Genomic DNA, 25,194 nt, shown 5'->3' with positions numbered 1-25,194 from the left:
TGACTAAAGAGTGTTTTTTCATGTCCTCTATGCTCTAACTACGAAAATATTTGATTTACAAATAAGGAATCCTACTTCGCGGAATTTCATTTATCACAGTAGGGCCTAGAACCGATTAACTGCGATAAACGAGGATATACTGTAGTTCTTTCTCAATCTTTGGGTCTTAGAGGAAAGGTCAATTATTTAGGAAGACTTTCCTTGATTTTTCTAGTGTTTGAGTGTCCTTGGTTTACAATTCTATGAAAAACTCTTCTTTTCCAATCACAATTGCCATGGTATTTATGGTTGCTCAACTTCTGTACACAGCTGTAAATTCCATTAGGACAAAAAGAGTTCCCATGCTTTATTTATTCTCCTATGTCTAGTCCCTACCACAGTTCCTTGTTCCTATTTGGATTAAATAAACAGTAGTTCAATGAATAAATATGAGCATTCTGTGAACAGAAATTGTCACAAGCGCCTGGAAGACACACTCATACTCTTGGCGCACCCATCATCTGAAGGAAAACATATTTGCATCACCTCCTAATATGTAAAAAAGTAATTTGGCTGATGATGATAACCAGTTTCATAGATACAAAGGCCCTGTCTTTACCTGGAGATTATTTAAATACGGTTTTTTAAATATACAATACTTGCCAAGGACTGTAGTGTGCTAAAACACATGTAGCTCATCTCAGTCTCTCATAATACCGCCTCCATCCCATAAGCTAAAGCAGTGCTTCTCAACCTTCCTCATGCGGCGACCCTTTCATATAGGCCCTCATGTTGTGGTGACCCCCAACTGTAAAATTATTTATGTTGCTACTTCATAACTAATTTTGCTACAGTTATGAATCATGTGACCCCTGTGAAAGTGTAATTCAACCCCCAAAGGAGTCGTGACCCACAGGTTGAGAACCGCTGTGCTAGGGCAGGTTTGCAAATGAGTCCAAGTATCTCAAAGAATTTTCACAAATCCAACCAATAAAAATTAATCATCTTCTCAACTCCAGGAATTAACGCTTCTTAATTTAAAAACCCAAACTCACTTCCATTGAGTGGATTCCACATTATTGCAATCCTACAGGACAGAGTAGAACTGTTACTTTTGGTTTCCTAGAAGGTAAAGGGTTATGAGCATAGAAAGTCTCATGTTTCTCCCGAGCAGCAGCTGGTGGTGTCAAACTGCTGACCTTGACGTTACAGCCAACCCTCACTCCACTACCCGAACCTTTAATCGATATTAAGCCAAAAAAAGAAGATCGCCAACAAACTGTCAAAGTAAATAGTGGTAAAAGCAAGGGCCAGAGGACAATCCAGCACTAATCTTCATACCTGTAAGTGATGTGCTTATGCTGCCACTTCTGTCCCGTCAATGCGTATCGCTTTCGACGGATATTAAATTTCGAGCTACCTCTTGTCTGGTCAGGTACGCCACATCGAGGCTTCTTCATCCAGCTGTAAAAAGCGGTTATAGTTTAGTTGTTTTTTTCCAGTAACACTAATTGATAATTTCAAAAGAAATCAACCTCCGACTGTGATGAACAAAAAAAGGATTACCTAGGGGAGAAATGATCAACTTTCCTGAAATTTGAAGTCAAAAATTTTTTGAATGCAATGATCAAGATCACTAACTTATTACCTGCCTCACCGTCCTCAGATAATTTTTCTCTTTCCTTCAATTTGAGCTATTAGCCGACTGAGGGTCTCTGAAGCTTATAACAAATGTGTGATCTTGCGTGAGTCATTGAACCTGAGTCAAATTCATAAATAGAAACAATTTAGAACTAAATTTTTATTTTTAAATAATCAATAAGATCTATTCTAGCTTTAATATACAATAATTACATGAACTCAAATTTCAGGAAGCAAGGTGATGCACACAAGTTTTGAACTTATATAAATCTATTCTTTGTTCAAATAAGATTTGCCTGTTTCCACCTTTTCCTTCCTTCCATTTTGATCATAACTCCAGTTTTCAGTGCGCAGACTTTGGTGAGGGCACTTTAATAACAACCACAATTCAAGGATTAAGAAATATATTTGTTTTATAATGTGAGAAGAATAAGGTTAAAGATGTTCTATCACGAAAAAAAAATGCTGCTTCCAATTTATTAATTTTAATATACATAAACACACATGCACATGCAATTTTTTTCCTAGAGGATCCCACTGGACCTTTGACAGACATATTTTACATGTATGTCTTCATCGTAAGGAAAAAGATGTTCATTAATTTTTAGTTGTTTTGCTTAATTCCTAATCAGATAGTTTTGCAGTTCTTCAGATAACATAATTCAATAGTGACCAACTCAATCCAGGATCTTCCTGGTGATACACAATCAGAAAGGAGACATAGAAAAAAAAATCAGCACATGCTGTACTTTTCCACTGCTTAATAGCTTATATCTCTTAAAATTAAAAAATATAGAAATTATTATTTAACAATGAATGAAATAGTGTACATATTAAGTGTGATAAATCAACTCCTCTTCTTTTATGACATTTTCATGAAGCAATTAAATATAACTTTTATTTGTTTACAAGGACAATTTCCCAATGTACACTAGCATTTTCTGCAGTTATCAGACTAAGCAAATTCCATCCCAGTTTTAAATACATTCTAGAATTATTTCAGGAAACCACCTTTTTCTTTTTAAAAGTCTCCCAAACACCTGTAACTAATTTTAAATGCTAATGCAAAGAAGTTTACCCAGACCAACTGATTTAAACTTGCTGGATCTGGGACTAAAACCTCAAACCAAGCCCATTGCCAACTAATCAGTTCCCATATGACCCTTTAGGACTGAGTTGAGACTAAAGAACTCTTATTTTAAACTAATATTCCCAGGGTACACCAAAACCCAGTGAAATCTGAGACATTTCACCAGACTGTTAAACACTCAAAAAACAAACAAACAGCAGCAACAACAACAAAAAAACCAAACTCAAGGGCAGGTGAAGTACATATCACCAATACTTCATATAATCCCGGTTTGTAAGAGCTAGTCATTGAATCCTTATTATATAGAAGAATAAGGATAGTGTGATTTGACATGAAAAATAATTTTTAGATTTAAATTTAATTAAAAATATATCTAACAAATATGAGCTACTATGAAAGTTTAGGTTATTTTTAATATGTTGTTTCATTAATTATAACATTTCCAAGGTAGGTATTTATCTGAATTTATTTAATTGAAGGTACTGGGAAAATAAATAATATATAATGATGAAATATGAAACACTCTTACTGTGAGATGTGATACACTTATATTTTTCTAAGAAAAATATTTCAGTAAGTACTCTGGTAAAATAGAACTACATATTACCTGGAAAAAAATTACATTCTCATTGTTGGTAAAATACTTTATACACCAAATAATTTGCTGAAGGCTGTAATACTATTGAACACAATACTTAGAAAATATTTAAGTTTTTTAATGGAAATGTTCATTATGCATGTGTTGGCAGCCATAATGGTTTCTCACTAAAGCATATGGTCATCTTCAAGTCAAGTTTCTACGACTTACTCCTCTGAGGAGTCCTCCTGGTACAGTAGGTAAGGGCTCTGTGCTAATGCTCATCGAAAGGCTGGTGATTTGACCTAACAGTCTTTCAGTGGAAGAAAGACTTAGTTACTTCCTTCCATAAAAATCACAGGCAAGAAAACCATACGGTAGAGTTCTACTCTATCACTCATATTGTTAGGAGTTAGCATCGACTGGATGTCACTCACATCAACATCATAGTTTCCCCTGTGCCAGAAGACACCTGATGACTTCCTTATTTTCCCCACTTCTTGTTTTTTTCTTTCATTTCAATTATTTGTTCATCAATTTACTAAAGCACTGACTCAGTCATTTTATATTTTTAGCTCTTATAGCACACTAAGCAATATGAAAGTGAGCCTGCAATCTCTCTACTTGGTGTCTGCTCTAAAAAGAAATGAAGACACACAGCAGATAGATACACACCCATGTTTCTTGTAGTAATTTCTATAATATCAAAAAGATGAAAGCAATCAAAAACTCCCATTTGTAGGAGAAGATAAACACACTCAGGTGCACACACTCAAGGAAAGATTACACACTCTTAAAAACAAGGACAAGTTGGTCAGACACATAACATGGACAAAACCGGGGTGGGGGTGGGGGTGGGGGTGGGGGTGTGCGGATTTTGCTCAGCAAAGTTAACCTTTTCCCTGGATATATATTTTATGACCATTATTAGAAAGGAAAAAAAATAAAAATGGTTTTCACATCAAGGGTAAGATTTACATGATCACAATTATGGGCTGTACAGCTCTCCATATTATGCTTTTCTTCGTATGGACCAGATTCCACAACAAAAGGGAAAATTAAATAAACAAGAGTTAACGGGAAAAAAAGAGGCGAAGAGAAAAAACGGTCAAACCCCCCCAGATGCCATACCAACCCGACCTAAACACTGGTCTGAGTAAGTATAAATAGAGGAAAAGTAAACGTGAAAATGACTTAAAGTCTATTTGTATTGTAATAAATCATCTTATTGGGGGCTCTTATACTTCTCACAACAGTCCCTATATCAACTGTGTCAAGCCCATTTGTACATACGTTGCCATAATTTCCAAAACATTTTCTTTCTACTTGAGCCCTTGGTATCAGCTCATTTCCCGTCCCCACTCTCCCATCCTCCCATCCTCGTGAACCCTTGATAATCTACAAATTATTGTATATAGTCGTGTATAAACTGAGTTTTTCAGCACATTTTTAATGCAGATTTTGTGGTAAAATTAGGTACATTGGCTGATATTCGGGTTGGCTTATACTTGAGTAAATACGGTGTTTTTATTTTCATATTTTACAACATCTGCTGTCGCCCTTCATGCACATTTCTCTTGTTCATCTCCCTGGGGGCGACGGGTGTGTGTGGTTGAATGTCAATCATTGCAATTGGGTCCCCTTTCCTCTTCCTGTTCCCCGCACCTTCTCTATACCCTCATGGCATCAATACTGATACTCATTATTGGTCCTGAGGGGTTTATCTGTCCTGGATACTGTGTGTCAAGAACTCTTATCTGTACCAGGATACATGCACTGGTCTAGCCAGATTTGTATGGTAAAACTGGGATGAAGATATTAAGGGGGAACGGGAAGGAAGCATTAAATAGCTAGTAGGCATCCTCAAACTATGGCCCATGGGCCACATGCAGCCCACAGAGGACAATTATCCAGCCCGCCAGGTGTTTTGCTCCATTTGTTTTTCACTTCAAAATAAGATATGTGCAGTGTGCATAGGAATTTGTTCATAGTTTCTTTTTAAACTATAGTCTGGCCCTCCCATGGGTCTGAGGGACAGTGAACTGGCCCTGTTTAAAAAGTTTGAGGACCCCTGAACTAGAGGAATGTTGTGTGTTTTGTCAGTGCTATACAGCACCATGGCTGGATGGTCTGTTCCTTGTGACCCTTCTGTGAAGGAATGTCCAATTGTCCACAGATAGGCTTTGCGTCTCCATTCTGATCTCCCTCCTTTGCATCAAAATGGTTGGTTGTTATGGGTTTTCTGATGCCTGATTCCTGATCCCTTTGACACCTCATGATCCCAAGGGTTGGTATGCTTTTTCCACGTGGGCTTTGTTGCTCCCCTGCTAAATGGCTGTTTGTTTAACTTCAAGCCATTAAGATCCCAAACACTATATCTTTGGATATCCAGGCACCATCAGCTTTATTCACCACATTTGCTTATGCACCCATTTTGTCTTCAGCAATGGTGTCAGGAAGGTGAGCATCACAGAATGGCAGGTTATTAGAACACAGTGTTCTTGTGCTGAGGGAGTACTTGAGTAGAGGCCTAATGTCCATCTGCTACCTGAATACTTAACCTATACATATATGTACTTAGACCTAGATCTTTATCATTACATATTAATATATTTACATATGTACATGGCTCAGTTTATACCCCTATAAAACCTCTTTTGCCTCCCGACTTAAATTGAATTGTGACACAAAAGTTAGTTTCAAACAAACAAATAATGAGAAAGTGTGGGTAAAAATAAAGAGAGAAAGAGAGAGAGAGAGTTTCCTTGCTGAATTCAGGCTGATAGATAAGAAATGGTAAGATTTTAAACAATGACATATATGGCTAAGTGCTCTTATATTGCCATCTAAACATAATATCATCATTTATAGTAGTACCTCAAATAAAAACAGAATCATAATTTTTATACCTCAACTGTGTACTACTTCCTATGATTCCTTTCTTAGATGAAATCCTCAATAGTCTACTGCCCAAGCCAGAAATACCAGTACCATTCTTTGCTGCACTCTCCTTACAGCCAATCACTCATGAGGTATTTTCTCATGTCTCTGAATTCTCACATATCCCTCACTCTCAACATCATCTTCATTCTCAGCCTTAAAGGAAAGCAGGTTACAGTATGCCCAGTATGCAATGCCTTTTTAGAATTGGACTTGGGTTCGAAGATATAGCGTCTCACTACTTCCTGAGATACACTCTAGTTTTTGTAGAATAAAAGTTCTCTGCCTTTGTATGTAGTCGTCGCCTCTTTCCAGCATCCTATTCTCCTAGTTGACCCTGAGATCTTTTTGAGATACAGTGCATAAAGTTCACTGTCCCAATATATTAGTGTACTGTTAATTCCAATTAGTGTGTGTCTATCTCTCTCTTCTGTTCACTTGCGACCTTGGCATAGACCAGAGCCCAATATTTCTGATAACATGAAGAAAATGAACTAAAAGTACATGTTATTTTGTGTCCACTGATTTCCTCATTGTTCTGTGTTTCTCAACATGACAGCACAAAACAAAAAGCCAGGGCTGATGAGTTAGATTCTAAAGGTTGAGAAAGCAGAACCCAGACTTCCATGGCTCAGGACTCCAAAAGACACCCTAGTTCTATGACATTCACCAATTACTTTTCACTATAACATGTAGAGAATATTGCTATCCCCCTTTATCATCAGGAGATCCTCTGTCCCAAAAAATCATTGATTGAAAAGGGTAGGAAGTGCAATTCTACTCTGATATACATGAAGCGTCGCTCCGTTGGCACTGGTGTGACAGCAGGTGGTTTCATTGACTTATTACGAGGACTGTTGTCAGGTGCATGGAGTCTGTCCTGACTCACAAGGTCCCTGTGCACAACAGAAGGAAACCCTGCCCTGCCCTGTACCATCCTCACAGCTATTCCTCACTTTGAGCGCATTGTTGTGGCCAGTGTATCCATTTTATCCAGAGTCTTGCTCTTTTTTGAACAAGACCTTCCATTGTACCAAGCATGGTGTTTTTTTCCAAGGGCCTGGTTTTTCCTGATAACATGTCTAAAGTACACGAGAGCAAGTCTTGTGATCCTTGCTTCTAAGGAGCATCTTGGCCGTACTTCTTCCAAGACAGATTTGTTTGTTCTTTTGGCAGTTCATGGCACTTTCAATATTCTCCACCAGCACCATAATTCGAATGTACTGAGTCTGCTTCAGCCTTCTGTGTTTCTTTTCCACACATAACAAGGTCTTGTGCAGATCTACCCAATGTAATACATTCTTTTATTTCTCAATTGCTGCTTCTATGAGTATCGATTAGGTGTCCAAACAAGATGAAGACTTGACACTTCAGTCTTTTCTCTAGGTAGCAGGATGCTACCTATTGGGCCAGTTGTGGGATTTTTATTTTCTTAAATTGCGTTGTAATCCATAATGAAGGATATAATCCTTGATGTTCCTCAAGAAGCCCTTCAGATCCTCCTCACTTTCAGCAAGCACGGTCGTTTCATTGAATGTCGCATGCGGGTTGTTAATAAGCCTTCCTCTAACATTGATATCATATTCTTCTACATATAATCTAGCTTCTCTAATTATGTGCTCAGCAGACAGAGTGAATAAGTATGGTGAGAGGATACAACCCTGGCACGTACCTTTTCCTGATTTTAAACCCTGCAGTGTTCCCTTTTTCTCTTCACACAAACTGCCTCTTGATCCACGTACAGGTTCGATATGAGCAGAATGAATTTTTCTAGAATTCCCTATCTTCTCAATCCTAGGCATAGTTAGTTATGGACCACAAGCAGACTGCCTTTGCATAGTCAATAAAATACAAGTAAAAATCTTTCTGGTGATCGCCGCTTTCAACCAAGATCCTGCTGACAGTGAAATGGTATTGGGTCCTTTTCTGAATTGGGTGGAAGCCTTTGGCAGCTCCAAAGCAATGTACTGTTGCAAACTTTGTTGGATGATCTTCAGCAAAATTGTACTTGCGCGTAACATTATTGGTATTGTTTTATAATTTGAGCATGATTTTGGGTCAGCATTCTTTGAAATGGGCAAAATATGGAAGTCAGGTGGCCGTACCTGTCTTCCACATTTCTTGGAACAGATGACTCGGGTTTCCAGTGCTCATCAGCTTGTTAAAACACTTCAATTGGTATTATATCATTTCTTGAAGACTAACTTTTGGCTAGTGCTTTCATTGCAGCTTGAACTTCTGTCACAATCACTGGTTCTTGACCACATGCTTCCACTTGAAATAGTTGAATGTAGTCTAGCTCTTTTATTGGGATTACATACATGAGTTACCTCATGTGAAACACATCATATTAAATAACGCCTAGTAGTGATTGACTGCTTTTCCTATGACTATTAACATTATAATAATCAAGGTTAATATCTTCATCATGCAAATGGTGCTGTCAAGTCAGCTCTGACCTTGAGCAACCCTTTCCACAACAGAATGAGCACCGCCACACAGTCGTCCTATGCTCGAGCCCGAGGGTTGCAGCCACTGTATCAGTCCATCTCCTTGAGGGCCTTCATCTTTGCCCCTGACCCTCAATTTTACCAGGCACGACATGCCCTTCTCCAGACACTTGTCCCTCCTGGCAACATGCCCAAAGTAAGCAAGCAAACTAACTAAGGACCGCTCTGGCCACACTTCTTCTAAGACAGATTGGTTTGTGCTCTTGGCAGCCTGTGGTACTTTCAATATTCTTTTACAGCACCAACCACGATGCAAAGGCATGAATTTTTCTTAGGTCTGTCTTATCCAATACCCTACTTTCATGTGCATATGAGGCCATTGAAAATACCATGGCTTAGATCAGGCTCACCTTAATCTTCAAAGTAATGCCCTTGGTTTTTCAATATTCTGAAGATGTCTTATGCTGAAGATTTACCCAAAGCCAAGTTTCTTTAGATTTTGTGACTGCTCTTTTAATATCCTCCTATTTTAATGCAAATAGGAGAATATAATTGTAACAGTAGTAATGGAAGTTTCAATAGCAGCAATCAGATATCAGCATGTTTCAACTCATTTTTATGTGTGTTAATAAAATAGTGTGTGACCATAAAGCAAAGCATATTGTCCAAACTTCTGTTTATTAATAAAAATTGATGGCTAACTTGTCCTATTTTATGTGAATGAAGCTGCCATTAACTTCTATACCTGCTTTCAATATATGAAACAATCAAGTTTGCATTCACTTCCATAAAAAGTATTTTTTCCCCACAAATGAGTTGCACATTTGTGCCATTCACATAGGGTCATCAACGGACAATTCCTGGAGTTACTGTCACTTTACAGTCAATATATGCGGTGTCCTCTGTAGGTGGTCTAGAGAGGAAAGGCTTTTAAATAGAAAAGTGCAATGGGAATGACTCCTCGTTCCAGCTTGTACCTATGAGAAAAGATCACGCCCTTAGGAACTGGGACTTTGAAAAATTATTCATCAGCATAATGTGAAACTGGTTTCTGCCCCTCAAACTTTCCCAGTTTCAATTACAGGTAAGAATAATGCCCATTTTTGTATTGTTGTCCCTAAATGATTCTTAAAGAAATTTTAAAATATTCCTGTTTTATAATTTTGAAAAACTCTGGTTCCAGACATGGAGTCAAGCTGAGTGGTCATGGAGAGGTATAAATCCATTCACTCCGGACTCAGACATGTTGACATGCTTACAGTTCACCCTCATCCATGATCCGTCCCTCTGTGCTATGAGTAACCACTTAGCTAGGTTTGGTTGGCAACACAGTAATACAAAGTCAATTGAGAAAAAGGGATTTTCATATATTCACTTTCTACATTTAAAAATTCATGACTGAGAAGTGCCCCTTCTACGATGGCTAACATTGAAATAAGTGATGATGATAAAAATAGACCAAAAATCACCAAAATATTTTACAACCCCATTTTTTTCCTTTTGTGATGTCTGAAAAACAGGCTTTCTTTATTGTTGCTTTTATTGTTTTTGTTTGTTTGTCTTTTCCAGATATTTAAATGAATTTTAATATGATCTTCACCCAGGAAAACTTAACACAGAAAAGTTATGACCATAAAATGAGTTGGTATCATTTTAAGTGCCAATAGTGGGGCCAAAAGGTGTCCTTGTCATATAAGGGGAAGCTAACAAAGTAAAACAAAATAAGGGAGAGCAAAAGGAAAGAATGTGTCTCCTTAAATGTGTTAATTCATAAGGAAGACTTTAATGCATGCCAATGTTCACATAAGAAAGCTGAACTAGGATGACAAAATTACTATTAACAATTTGGAAACATATCCCAAATATATTTTCATTAACACCTTCCTATTTTCTCCCTAAGCTACATCTATCCTTTTTATACTTAATAGACCTCATTCCAGTTATTAAGAAATTTAACTGAGCATGCTTACAAAAATCAGCTAACCATTCTGCAATAAGAGAAGCAGTGCAATATATGAGATTGAGTTCCATTATCTTCAGGAAATAAATACACATAAAAATCTCTCCAAGACCCCAGTCAACCAATACAAAAGCACCATTTAAGGTAATACCTAAATCTGTTGCTTGAAAATAGTTAATTTCTTCAACTTAATATAGTGAGAAACACAAATCAGGATCATTACTTTTAAGGATCCACAAATTAGATATCTATCTGCAAAGGAGGACTTAATTATTTAATTTTAAAGCAACTTATCTTGATAAGAGTCTAAAATTACATGAGCATTTACAGCTTCTAAAAATGGGTTCTAAGATATTATTTTAATACTAAGGATTCATTTTAGGTCTATAGCTATAGCCCATATTTTCTGTCATAAAGTCTAGATACAAAAATCATACCCATAATTTGATCATGTAAAATTAATAGAGTGTAACTGCAGCATGGACTGTTATCACACATACCTATGAGATTACGAAGGCACAGGCAATTGTCTTAATACCATGATTACGGGTATTATACTTCCAAAAGAGTAAACTGTTTGAGCTGAATCCCCAGAACAATAACACTTCAGGACTAAGGATCAAACAGTGGGAAAACAAAGCAAAACAACAGATGGAAGGCAAGTGAAGCCACAGAGGATTAGCTGGGGTAACCACCAGGGTGAAGTCCTCCAGCTCACATAAGCAAGCACAAGAGGCGCAGGGCTACAGGGAAGCTCCTGAGAGTTGAAAGCGCTTAGGGGCTCCTCCCAGAAATCACAACCAGGTGTCACACTTTTAAGTAGGAAGATATGTTTCTAAATCCAAAGAATAAAGTCAGACTAAACTTTGATAAAAAAGAAAACAAGGACAAAAGAATACCAATGAAATCAAGCAAACACAAGTTATTTCAATGGGGGTTTGTCAAAACAGTTTATCTTTCCTTGATTACCTGATAAAACATACGTATAACTGCTCCTCTAACCTTGAGACTCACTGCCCTCACCTCTCCTGTCTGAAGTCGGAAGCACAGTGGACCAGAAAAAGACCTTGATCTCATCAGCGTCTCTCATTCTTTTTACATCTTTTGGTCAGAGAATAAGTATGTCTTGCTCTGACCCCTTTCCACAGAACAAACATCCCACGGGCAGTCTTTTTCATTTATATCATTATATATAACTCAGCTATTATCAGAAGGCAAACTTGTCCATCCTGTGCCTTTCAAATGGCCAACAGCAAGCATTCTCACAACATGGAGAAAGCACAGAGCTCATCTGACATGGCTTCACTTCCTAAGTTACTGTCGAGCCATACGGCTGCTATGAGTTGGAATCAACTGCATGACAGCAAGTTCATCTTATTTTAATAACAATTCTAAACAGTCCTCTGGTATTCTGACACGTCAACTTAGACATTCCAGCAGGTGCTTGTTTTCTGAACCCCTAATTTTCTTGTATTCTTTAAAAAATATAGATCATATCTTCCAAAAAAGTAAATTCTCAGACGATAGCCCTCCACAAACAAGAAGAAAGCCGCTTAGTTTGTAAAATGTTAGGATGAAGACTACAGGTCAAGTGAAATTGTACGTGATACAGCATAAATCACAGTACTTGCTCTTTATTATGATTATTAATTAAATCCTGTCTTTTTTCAAGAAAAGAGCTATGCTAGAACTAAAGGAAAGCTTGGTATGGCATTATTATGATAGAATTTGCAATGATAAGGGAGGACCCGATCAAATAGGCACATTCTGAACCCAATTTTAACAGGTTTAGATTTATTATAGAATAAATTACAAAAATCATTGACTCTGCTTTTCCATGTATGCACCTAAGTTGGCATTTATGTATCTTTTTCAAGTGGCAAGAAAGACAATTTATTTATATTTGTAAATTGCTTTGAAGTTTAAACTTCAAACCCTTTTCGTGTGGTTTTTTTTTGTCTTTATGAAATGGAAGCACTATGTGTAACATTTTGATGTAATCATTACAGGGTGAACAACTTTAAAGGTATACATTAAATTAATTTTACATGCCAAAATTAATTAAATATGCCTGAGCCCACATGTTGATTGTTTCAAAAAAAGAAAAGAAAAATGTCTTCCTTGAGAAAATTCACTGCCATTCAGTTGATTACAATTCAGAGCAACCCTGTAGGGCAGACAGGGTAGAACTGTGCCTATGGATGTCCAGGACTGGCACTCTTCAGGGGAGCAGACAGTCTCCTCTTTCTCCCGCGGGGAGGCTGCTGGTTTCAAATTGCTGGTCTTTGGGTTAGCAGCCCAACCCGTAATCCCGTACACTACCAGGCCCCTGGAGACAGCACAAAATATTGGAAAAACTCTAATCAACTGAATGTAAAAAAGATCTGGATTTTGCAACTAACTCTGGATTTCATTTAGTCTTTAATATTCAGTGTTTTTCAAATCTGAAAAAGGTGAAAGAAAAATAAAATCTTGAATTATTTCTTGTGGAGAATTCATGCATGATGATCAAATTAAATGACGGAAATAGATTCACTTTGTGAGTATCAAGGAGTCTATGAATACAAGTGCTATTCCCCTCTACGTTCTAAGAAAAAGACGGATCTTTTTTCTTTTATCTCCTTTGGAGTCCACAGCAATACATTATTTCATAATATTCTAAAACCTCAGTGTACCTGTGATAAAATATTCTGTCACTTTATTTAGCTTTGCAATTTGTTCTAAGTTCCTCGCTAGGAAAGATATATTTTACTGACTGCATATGCCCTTTACACAGATTAAATGTTCAATACATAGTTATTCATTGAATAAAAAGAGAAAGTTAAACTCAGTCAATAAAAAAAACATAATACTAAAGATTAAAAGCAAGTCCTTGAAAAATAAGAACGTGAAAAGAGAGAGTTCTCAGTGACAATACAAATACCTCTTTCATTTATTTGGACAATTGTCAATAGACTCAGATACCACCACTCTACTCCCTTATCCCCCCAAAAGATGATGATTTGTATTGTTTCTCACTTTCTGTGAGGTAAATATTTTCATTATAGTCAATTGTAAACTACTAATGTGATGTTACTTAACTTATTTGAGAGAAGGTCTAACCCAGTTGGTCTCAACCTGTGGGTCGTGACCCCTTTGGGGGTCGAATGACCTTTTCCCAGGGGTCACCCGATTCATAACAGTAGCAAAATGACAGTTATGAAGTAGCAACGAAAATAATTTTATGGTTGGAGGGGTCACCCCAACATGAGGAACTGCATGAAAGGGTGGCAGCGTTAGGAAGGTTGAGAACCACTGATCCCAGCACACCACAGTGTCCCTTTGCCACACCTGACACTGTGTTACTATCGACTTTACTCTCGGTTTTTAGATTTCCTTTGTTCTTTCACACAAAAAAAGTACTGTGAAAACCCAGCCCACAAACTTTAATATTTTAAGACATCTCAGAAGCATAGAATTAACTTAGGTTAAATTCCAAAGAATAGCTCATGAGAAAAATTACTCAATTTGCGGTCCATGTTATTCATTTAAAGATTTTCAGAGTACTTTGTTTCAAAAATGAGAGGGATATGGGCGCCGATACTTACTCAATTGTGTTTCTGTCCACTTTTCCCGTCATGTTAATGCCATAGAACTGCTGCATGGCAGCTAGGGCCGACTGCATGGTCTCTGCGGAGCGCAGCACCGACATTCTGGGGTCCGTCGGGGGAAGGTAGCCGTACTTTTGTAACCAAACCTGCAAGAACAAGCACAGTGCCTTTCAGACCAGCGGACCACTGGACAGGAATGCTACGGTAGTTAATTCATTTCTTCTGTAGATTTTTGGACATCATTTCTCCCATAAGTGCATATTGTATGTGTTCGATCTATTTATCATATGTACATACATATATATGTATATATTATGTAGCTTACATTATTTTAATAAAATTCAGTGGTTATTATGGAGTTTTCTACATAAATATAAATTATTTTGTAAGCATATAGGCACATTATACTTGCATAGGAATAATCATTTGTTGCAGACTTATAGTATGTAAGTTACTATGGTTAAAAAAGGGATAAAATCACAATAAGAGTGTCCCTACGCTTTAGGAACTCAACTTTTCAAATGACAGGAGGTAATTTCCATTAGTGGGAGACCAGGTGATGTAGTGATTACGCTTGGGGCTACGATCAGTCTGGTCGGCAGTTCGAAACCTCCTGCAGCAGCCCCGCAGGAGAAAGACTGGGCTTTCTTTTGCAGTCAACAGTGACTTCCTCGGAGAGTTACAGGGGGTCACTGTGAGGCAGCAGTGGCTCAGTGGCTGTGAGAGTTTTTAAAATTTCCATTAATGTGCCTGACCTCATTGAGATACACTTAGGCTGGAAGGGGCAGTTATGTTCGCATCAATAGCCCCAAACATTGTTTTTCTGAAATAGATTAGTGACTTTAATGGTGGCAAGTAACAGCTTCACAGGGAAACTTTCTTGATCATCAGACATTTTGATTATAATTTCCATGCTCTCAGTCTATTCAATTTGCAATTAGGTGGCTCTATGTAAGGAGGGAATGCATTCTTCACTTATTTATATTTCATGTTAATCCAAACTCATACAAACAACCAAAGTTTTCACCTGCAGATTCAGTTCAATGAGCGGATTGAGTATATCTGGCCCTTTCTTTAACAGTGTCAAGATATTTGTCTGCCCCACCTACCAGCCCCAACACTCCCAAGTCCCACCCTTTCCTCCAGGGGCAGAGCATGAAGAGTGGAAGAGAAAGAAGATGAAGCTGAACTCCTATTTACTGGAATGGAATTCGAGCAGCTATTTACTGGAGATGAGCTTGTAAAAATGGGGTTTGGGAAATAATATGCTTCCAACAGACAGCAGATGCTTTCTAGTCTTGTACATATTCATTTCAAATGTAGACTCATATGCTCAGCCCATATGGAAACTCTGTCCTTTACCTCAATCTTTCCTAGGACTCGAAGCAGGTTTTAAACTCAGTGAACTACCTGTGTAGATGCCAAGCATTCTGCCGTTGGCACGGAATGGGAGCTGTAGGATTCAGTGGAAGATATTCAACAGGGTGTTTTTCCCTCATTCCCTCATTTATTCATTACATAAATGATGAGTCTAAGAAATTGCAAGTTTTCCCCAATACCTGATACACTTCCTTTTATGAATTTTTAAATACAACACAGGAGAGATACTTTCTGCATAAAAATAGACAGACATTTTAGAAATTAAAATTTTCCCCAAAGAAACCAATATATCAAAGTCTTTATATGAGAAAGACGAGGCGGGATCCTTTGTGTTATTTCTGAGAAATTGACCACCCCCCCAAAAAAAAGTGCAGTAGTATAAACACAACCCATGGAAAAGACAAAATATATAGATCTGCCCTCAAATAATTTAAGAAATGAGCAATGCATCGCTGTCAGGACAGATTATTGAAACTCAAATCTAGTAAACACAGGCTGGAAGGGGCAGTTATAACATATACCATATACCATATACAAAACCATGCCAAGTACTTGTTCACATCGACTCTGATGAATAGTATGTCAGGAAAGACACATATATTCAGTTATTCAGTTAACCATTATGGAGTCTGACATAGATTCCATTTCTTCTTAAATGAATGAGATGGTATTTCATAGGTATTTAATACTTAATAGAAATTCAATTCCATTATCAAGCAATTTTTCGAAAAACAGAATATTTTTGTTGATTTTAATAATATATATGTGCAATAATATTCTTATAGTGAACTCCATTTCCACAATATATTATTTGCATTGATTTCTTTCTTGCTGGAGAGCTGACTTGTTGCTAGGTTACTCATGGGTGCTTAGCTACTGATGTTTAAGGGGATAGTAAAGATAAAACCACTAATGAGAAAACGTATAGTTTATAGACACACAGAAACATGATACAAAATAGAAATCTTAAAGGAAAATGAAGAAATAGACTGACACATATATCTTAAGCTCTGAAACAATTGTTTTAGACAAATATGAAAAATAAATATAATTTTGCTTCTAGTTCTCTTTTACCATGAGAGAGTGTTTTTCAAAAGTATTGAGAAGTAATTCTCAATAAACTGTAAAGTGTTTTTTTTAAAAGTGAGGCAACAATGGCACCTATAAGTTTACATTCAAAATGTGTGTCATGCTGACAAATCAGGATGACTCAGATCCTGAGCCCTCTTCAGGTGGTCCTCCTACCGATTCTGTCATTCATTAAACAATAACTCTTCTTTTCAAATATTGAGAATTGGCCAGGAAACATTCCCAATCTAAATATACAATGCATCTTTTCATTGAACAGTGTATCTTAAGCATAATAAATATGATAATACTCTAATGATACAAGAGGAAAGTAGCATATCCACAACGATACTGCCAAAATCCCTACAGACAATATTACACTTGGTCAATGTAAAGCACAAGTAATTATATCTGTGATTATTTAAAGTATTCATTTGAACCATAATGCTTCATAAATCTATATCCGAGATGAAAATAAATAATTCCTTAATTTTTTAATCATCAGAGGACTATACTATATTGAGACTGCTTTCATGTTACAGTAGTTCCTTGAAACTTTTGAGACCAGAGAAGAATTCTGTGATTCTAGTTGCTAATGGTAAGATATTAAGGAAGATCCATACTAGCTACACTTATATCAGAAGCTCTTGCTTCTTGGAGAAGTCCAAATAGGTCACCATGGAGGCATAAAGTAGGCATGTCAGATTATAAACTCAATACCGATGGCAGATCAACACTGTGATTGAAAACAATAGTGCTTCGTAAGCATCGACTCATAAATGGCCACCAAGTTAGGATCAGGTACCAAGTTGGTCCAAAATCATCATAGCAGCCAGTGTATATGCAGAATACAATTTTATATGTTTCTGTCGAATAAAACATGTTTTGACAAGCAGACCAAGATAGCGTTAGCACTTTATCATTCAACTGTACAGAGCAGTGTGAGGTTTAGAAAATTGAGATATGCCAGAGTGACCAAGAAAATCTCTCTTTTTCTACTTTTATTACAAACTGATCTCAAAGAAAAACTATTTAAAATGACTAACTGTCAACACAAGGCACAGCCTCATCTTTCCTGAGACAAGAATACAGTGCACAGCAACCACCGCCACCTCTTGAACTCTGCCGTTCATAAAATAACCAACATCACCTTGAATACCATGCTCATTTTAAGGAAAATTCATCTGTATAAGAACAAATGGTAAGCATTCACCTTCAAGGCTCAGAAAGTACAAGGGAAGTTAGAAGTAGCAAAGTGGAACCACCCGACTAGAAACAGAGAATGCTGATACAGTGCAGAAAATGTAGACAATGTTCCTAAACAATATTTAGAGGAACAATATTTAATGGGAACCTAATTTCCTATGGACACTTTCAATAACACCACCATAAAATATTTTTAAGTATTTTGAAAATCACAAACTGGTAATAGAGTTAATATCTGAAAAATTTAAATAAATTTACAAGATAAGTAATATTTAAAAGTATACTGGAGCCCTTATTCCTAATTTCCTAATGACCAGGATTTTGCAATATAATCGATTGCATCTTTTCTACTTTTCATAAAAGTATATTTTTATGTCCACTGGATTATATATCAAAGATATTAATCCTTATGCATTGCCATTGAAAAGTATTCCTGTTATCAACACCAAAGGAAAATATGGTCACTACTGGATGGTTGGGAATAACTAACCTTTACTCTTGAGATTTTTCTGTCCCTCTTTTTTAATGTTCTAAAATGCATGGATGATTAAGAACTATTTTTTGTCTTCTATACCTTTATGGGAAGCTCTGGTGGCATAGTGGTTACATGTTGAGCTGCAATCCGAAATGTCAGGAGTTTGAAACCTCCAGAGTCCCTGTGGCAGAAAGGCTGGGCCTTCTACTCTCTCAGAAACTCATGGGGCACATTTATCCTGTCCTGTAAGATTGCTATGAGCTTCAATCAGCTTGATAGCAGTGAGATTTTTAGTACCTATAGGGGAAATGATATCTGATTTATGGGCCTAAGATTAAGTATTAAGCAAGCATATATAAAACCCCCAGCATAGTTCTTCCTCAGTAATTCATTAACTGCTAAATACTTGATGACAATAAACTGCTGCAGAATTTTTGAAATTGCTCCTATTCATTTAACTTTTTTTCCCTTCAGATTGAGAAAGACACAGTATAGGTGAACTTTTAAGTGGTTACAGATATAAAGACAGAGAGTGAAGAAATATATGCCATTTTATACTTTCTCAAACCCCAAAATAAACTGAGAAAGAATGGAACGTTTAGCCAAGAGGTTTTCTTTTTATCTCATTTCTTTGTTCTGTGATTCTCACTGGACTGATGTGAGCATTAGCATTGGAAGCATAGCAAGGGACAAACCTTTACAAGGCAAGACTTTTCTCCTTCTATTATCTGGAACTTAATCCCATTTCCGTATCACTAGTACAACCTCAAGGATAGAACCTCAAATAGAGTAGCACAATCTAACCTGGAATTACGTTCCCTGAGCTAGAACTCAATCAAATGCCTTGCTGTCTTATAGGCAAAACCAATTTTCTTAGTTACGAGATTATTCAGTTGCAGAAGAAACCAGATTGCTGCTCTTTGAAGAGCAAGAAGATAGATCAGGCAATAAAATGCAAACACTAAATATAAAATGGGGTCAAAATGTTTATATTGTCTTTACAAGATTTTGGTAGAAATAAGGAATGGAGTGGGAGACATAGAAAATTTCTGCCAAATTAACTTGGGAAAAATATTGTTGCCACTAATATTTCATGGGTTCATATTGTGGGAATCTAAATTAATTGACTCAGTTATTCACACACATATATCAAAGCAACACTCTAAAAGATGGTTATCAACCAAAGAAGACATCAGTTTTTATGGCTACTGCCAAATCTAAGCAAAGCATCCTAAGACTTATGCATTCTTCTGCATTTTTTAATGTTATGATGTATAGAAATAACCCCTCCCCTATTCTTTGAAACCATTAAATTTGTCAGTCTTATTTTAAATGATTATAGCACTATTCATTTACAGAAGTGAGTCACAAATAATTATTATTAATATTAAAAAATAATTTAAAACTACCTCATTGATGTAACATAAAAGAAAACTCTTCAATTTGATAACCTCAAATAATTTTAAGTTGTTCAGTCATCCTTTCTTCCAAAACTATTTTAAACACTTAAAGTACTGAATTTATTAAAGCAAAAGATAATTGGAAGTAAGATAAATATGTATTATAACATTTATTTAGTAGCAGACTCCCTAAGTAATCCTTTTATTATTTTGGGATATATATTATTCTACTAATCAAGGTCACATTGAAGTATAACATACTTACTAAATAGCTAACTGGTTCAGATAAAATCTGACTGTAAAATGTATTTTAATATAAATTATCTGATGTTATAAAAAGCTCTGTTGTATTTTTCAGTATGGGTGTTCTAAATATATTTATTAAATTTTGTTATAAACTACAATTACCAACTAAAAAGTGATAAATATGTATTTTGCAATTTCATCAACAAAGTCAGCATAGATATTTTCTAAGAAACATCATATAATCACTGGTTATAAAGAATGGCAGTAGTTGGGGCTTACATTTTCTAGTGTGGAAAGGGACCATAAATATGAATTATAACTTCCTATTAACCAAAAAATTAAATTGATGCTGTAGTAGTCATTCTGAATTGGTCACATTGAAAATTCATAGAGTAAGTTAACGAGGCAGAAATTAGCCTTTCTATGAATTCAAAAACCTAGATGGGCTCTAAATCACCATGTCCTTTCCACCATGAATGAATTGGTGTATGAAATTGCACATACACAATTCAATTTATTTAGGATTTTATTGTCTGTTAAATGGCTTCTTAAAATAGAATTGAAACTGTGGAGGGACTGAGAGTTACTCCACTATACATTTTATCAATCCAGGACAATTTGTATTTAGACAAGGAAATGGGACAAAGTTGAGTCCTCAATAAAACTAGTAATTATCATAAGAAACTCTGGTAGAGAGATAATTAATTGCTCTGATGTGGAGCAAAAAGGTTGGTGGCTTGAACCCACCCAGTATGTTCTAGGAAACAGACCTGGCTACCTATTCCATAAAGATTTTAATCTAGAAAATCTTATGGAGCAAAGTCATGAGGGGTCAATATTAGTCATAATCCCTCTGATAGCACCTAGCAACAGTGCAGTCATAAGTACTATGGCCAAATATATATTCACCTTAATAAGAAAATTCTCAGAATCTTTATTAAACAAAATTATCAAAATATGAACTACAATTTCTTTACATATCCTCCATCTAGGTCTCTAAACTTCAGAAGGCACCTTTTCCATCTCTCTAGTCATGCTATGAAGAATTCTGTGCTCTCCATTTTATACCATGTCAAAACAGCAGTCTTGGCTTTCTCAAGGGACTCCACTTGTATTCCGTTTCAACGTTCTTTGGGTCTTGGGAACAAAAATAAGTCCGAAAGGGTAAGATCATGGCTTGGAGTGGATGGGGTAAGGTTCTCCAAGAAAAATTTCCTAAGACCACCCTTGCTACCCTTGAAAAGTGAGCAGGTACATGGCCTTGATTGACACAACTCTCATCATCTTTTTCAATGTAAATATAAGAATTTTTGTGTAAAACATCTTAATATTAAATCCCTGTGATCATCTTGTGTCATTGAAGACCATTTGTCGATTACTTCTTTGAAACCCTGAAAAGCAGTTGCCATCATCTCCTAATATACCCCAGTGCCTTAAAATTAGCTAGCCTAGCAGATCCTCTGGAACCCACTGCGTTGACTGGAAGTTTGATTTGACGGCACCCAAAGCAGCCTAAGACAAGCATTATTGAGAGAACTTATTTGCTGCCATTTACTAATCTCAGACAACAGAGACAAGTTTAAACATGTTTGCACAAGTAAATCCCACTCTAAAAGCCCTTGGTAATAATGTAAATGCTTACTATAGTCCTCAATTGCCCACTGTGTTCCAGACCATTTACACGCACACTCTTTACTTTTCCCACCACTTGTCTGACAGTCGGTCATAATGCAGTGATTTTCTTGTTGAGATGTTGAAAGCGATACCGCTGGTATTTCAAGGGATCAGAAATGCCACCCCTGGTAGACAGTTTTCAGAGAGACTTCCAGGTAAAGCAAGCTAATAAGACAGACCTGGCCATCGACAAGTAAAATTTAGACAATGAAAACGCTATGGATCACAATAGTGTATTGCCTGAAGCGGTTCTAGATGATGAGTCCCAGTGATGGACGTTAGAAGCCAACAATGGATTCAACTATTCCAGGGACCCTAAGGATGGCCAGGAACCAGGTAGCATTCGGTTTTGTTACACACAGGAGTTGCTATGAGTTGGACCACTGCAAACAATAGTAATCTTTAAGTTTTATAACACAGATACAAGTTAAACATAATATCTGTTTCCAAAATGGCAGAATAAAACCCTAGAAAGATTACATAACTGTCCAAGGACCAACAGCAAGATGAGGAATCAGTATTCAAATAGAGGTCTGATGGATACCCACACTAGATTCTTTCTGTTATTGTAGGCTGCTGCTTATAGAAGAGGCCCAGCTGCCTGTCTGTATCTTGTGAAACCCTATGAGACCCTGATCACATTTCAAAATGAGAAGGCAGACAGTATGAAAACATGCATTTTATAACTGAGAGTGTTCCATTTTTGTACAAGCAAAACACCCCATTTTTACATCAAGAAGGGACAGCGAACTGCGGCTGCATATGTTCTGGGTATAACACTAACACCTACTTCCAAGGGCTTCTCGAATTGCCAATGCAAAATAACCTTGCACAATCCCATCTGCCCAGCCCAATTAATACTTATCATTCCCTGCTAGACTAGTTCAATGAGAGCCTTTTCAGCTCTACTGTGTAAAAACCACTGGTAGTCTTATCCCCTTCCCCCCACTTTACTAATTCCTTCAGAGCACTTTATTATTGTAGCCTCCTCACTGCTGGTCAGCTATGCCTACTCTCCTTGAATATCTCTGCAAAACCCAAATCTTATATACCATGTATGTGCCAAAGATACACCGTTTAATCCTTTATAAACTGACCTTGCCCTAATGTCCAGACTCTACCCTCACAGTGCTGTATAAACCCAAAATATAGGTGTCATCCTTAATTTGATGTTTTCCTTCATCATGGATACCCAATCCATCATCACATCTTCACTCCATTTTGACCTTGAATCAAAACTCTTCATCTTGCCTGTCCCCCTTCTTCAAGGATCCCAGGTGGTGCAATGGTTAAGTGCTCTGTTAGTCCGGGTAAACTAGAGAAACAAATCAACCGAAACTCATATATGCTATGTATGAGAGTTTTATATATAGGGTAAGTGTACATTCAGAAAGCATCCCAACCCAGTCCAGTCCAAGCCCATAAGTCCGACACCTATCTACAAATTCCTCCTCACACTCACAAAACACGTACAATGACGCCGATTACAGGAGCATCACAGGCCAGTGGGTAGAAAGTCTTTGAATCCGGTGGCGGTGACGGTGTGAGCATCTCAGCTCTGGCAGGGGGCTCGACGCAGCTGCTCCAGCACCCAGGGCCGCATCAGGGTAAGTCCATGCGGTTTCTCCTCAGGGGTGTCTCCCAGGAAGTGAGACTTGCCAGCTAAAGCAGCCACGCACTGGTCTGACCATCAGAGAACGAGAGAGCAGAGAACCAGAAGGGCGAGGCTCACCGAGCCATTTATCTCTCCGCCCTTCAATTAACCCCACATGTGTTTATCAGCCAGGTTGGCACAATAAACGTTAACCACTCAAGTGCTCAGTTGCTAACTAAATGGCTGGTGGTTCAAATTCACCAAGCAGTTCCGTGGGAAAAAGACCTCTTGACCTTATCCCATAAATATCATGCCCCGGGACACTCTAGTGGGGCAGATCCATTCTGTCATAGGAGTTTGCTGTAAGACAAAAACCAACGTGCTGGCACCCAAAACAACCTGCCCTTGTCACAGCCCCATTTTCCACCACGCTCCGTATGATCGACCGGCTGACCTCTGAGCTTTCAAATGGCTCCCTGCCCTTCCTGTGCTAACGTTGGCTGTAACTCCTTAAAGGTAGCTCAGACGATTCCACGTATTTGCTTATAGCCCTGAAACAATAACCCAAGGTCACTGCCATGGCTTACACGTCTCTGCATAGTCACTGTTAGCTCTCTATGTTCAGACCCCGCTCTCCTGATATTCCAAGGCATCTCTCTCTCGCTCTCTCTCTCTCTTTTCCAGTTACTGGAATCAACTAAACTCCTTCCTATAAGGCCATGGCATCTGCACCTGTAAGAAAAAGATGCTTTTCTTGTCTTCTTTAGAATTGAATTCAAATGAGACATTTTCAAAGAGGCCTTGCGACAGATTCCACCTTATCAACACCAGTCGTCTCAGAAATGACTGTTTGCATCCTCATCACTTTCATCTCAAGAACCATCCAGTTGCTTTATTTACTTATGGGGTTTTTATAACCTTTATTTCTTATTTAACACTAGCGACCCAGCATGAAGAACCGTTTCTGGCACACTGCGGAGCTTCAGTAATGGCTGCTAAATGAATACAGCAAATCTAGAGAGGCAGATAAAGAGACGAAGCCTGCATGAAGGTCCACTTAATACAACTATTGAAACCATGAAAACAATAGTTTGCTATGTTTTCTGTGCAATGAATTTATTATCCAATTTCTCACCACCAGTACCACCATAATGCACAGTGATTTTCCACCAGGACTCTGCTTCTCCTAAGGTAAATATCAACTTGTGGCTTCTATAAAAAACAGAAGTTAGTTATTTCCCAGGGAAATCTGAGCAATGAAAATGTAAGTCACTTTTGATAGGAAAGCAGGGGTGGTTTTTATCGTTGTCTTTCCACCCTCTGCCTTCCCCAGCCACACCTGGAGATAGAATAAACTGCAGGCAGGAATATTATGTTAATATTCAGTATAAAGAACACACTGAGAAGCCAGACACGGTGTTAATCTCCTTAGTTCATTCGTTCATACAATTATCACAACAAACCTGTGAGCTTGATATTGTCTTTCTTTTATAGATGAGAACACAGGTTAAGAAGGGTTAATTAAGTTGCTCCGGGCTATTGACAGGAGGTTTTATCCCAGGATGCAGGTCTGTGGTAGTTAGATAATTTTTTGTCTGTTTGAAGATGTGTAAAAGTATAGAGGTGGAAGCCAGCTTGCCAATCAGGTCGCCGCCTGATATCTTCTTGACTGTGTGGCTTTCTTATAAGGAGGAAGCAGAGAGCTACTCTCTCACTCGAACTTTCCCCCTTCATCTTCCGGCTTGGTGGCCACAGCTGAATGCTGCCGATGCCGATGCCCTGCCATGTTTCACCGACCTCGGATCCACACAACTGTGTGATCTTCCTGCCTTCTACATCATTGCAGGTGGCCATGGGAGTCTGAAAAGGGACTAGTGTTGGACTTAGGGACTTAAATTGGACTGTGCTAAGACACTTACTAGAT

At 37.5% G+C, this 25,194-nt stretch overlaps 1 protein-coding gene across 1 annotated transcript in view; it reads right to left on the bottom strand.

The window, feature by feature from the left end:
• Positions 1-25,194, bottom strand: part of MMP16 (matrix metallopeptidase 16) — a 326,776-nt gene that overhangs the window by 156,286 nt on the left and 145,296 nt on the right. The window contains exons 2-3 of the mRNA XM_004697483.2: positions 14,225-14,373; positions 1,321-1,443 (exon numbers count right to left, since the gene is read on the bottom strand). Coding sequence (XP_004697540.1) covers positions 1,321-1,443; positions 14,225-14,373 — 272 coding nt within the window. The remainder of the gene's footprint in view (positions 1-1,320; positions 1,444-14,224; positions 14,374-25,194) is intronic.

Source organism: Echinops telfairi, unplaced genomic scaffold, assembly GCF_000313985.2.
Source record: "Echinops telfairi isolate 266 unplaced genomic scaffold, ASM31398v2 ScPeMD7_1;HRSCAF=3_0, whole genome shotgun sequence".
NCBI classification, from domain to species: domain Eukaryota; kingdom Metazoa; phylum Chordata; class Mammalia; order Afrosoricida; family Tenrecidae; genus Echinops; species Echinops telfairi.
Note: the sequence above shows the minus strand (reverse complement) of the source record. Positions and strands in the feature narration are given on the sequence as shown.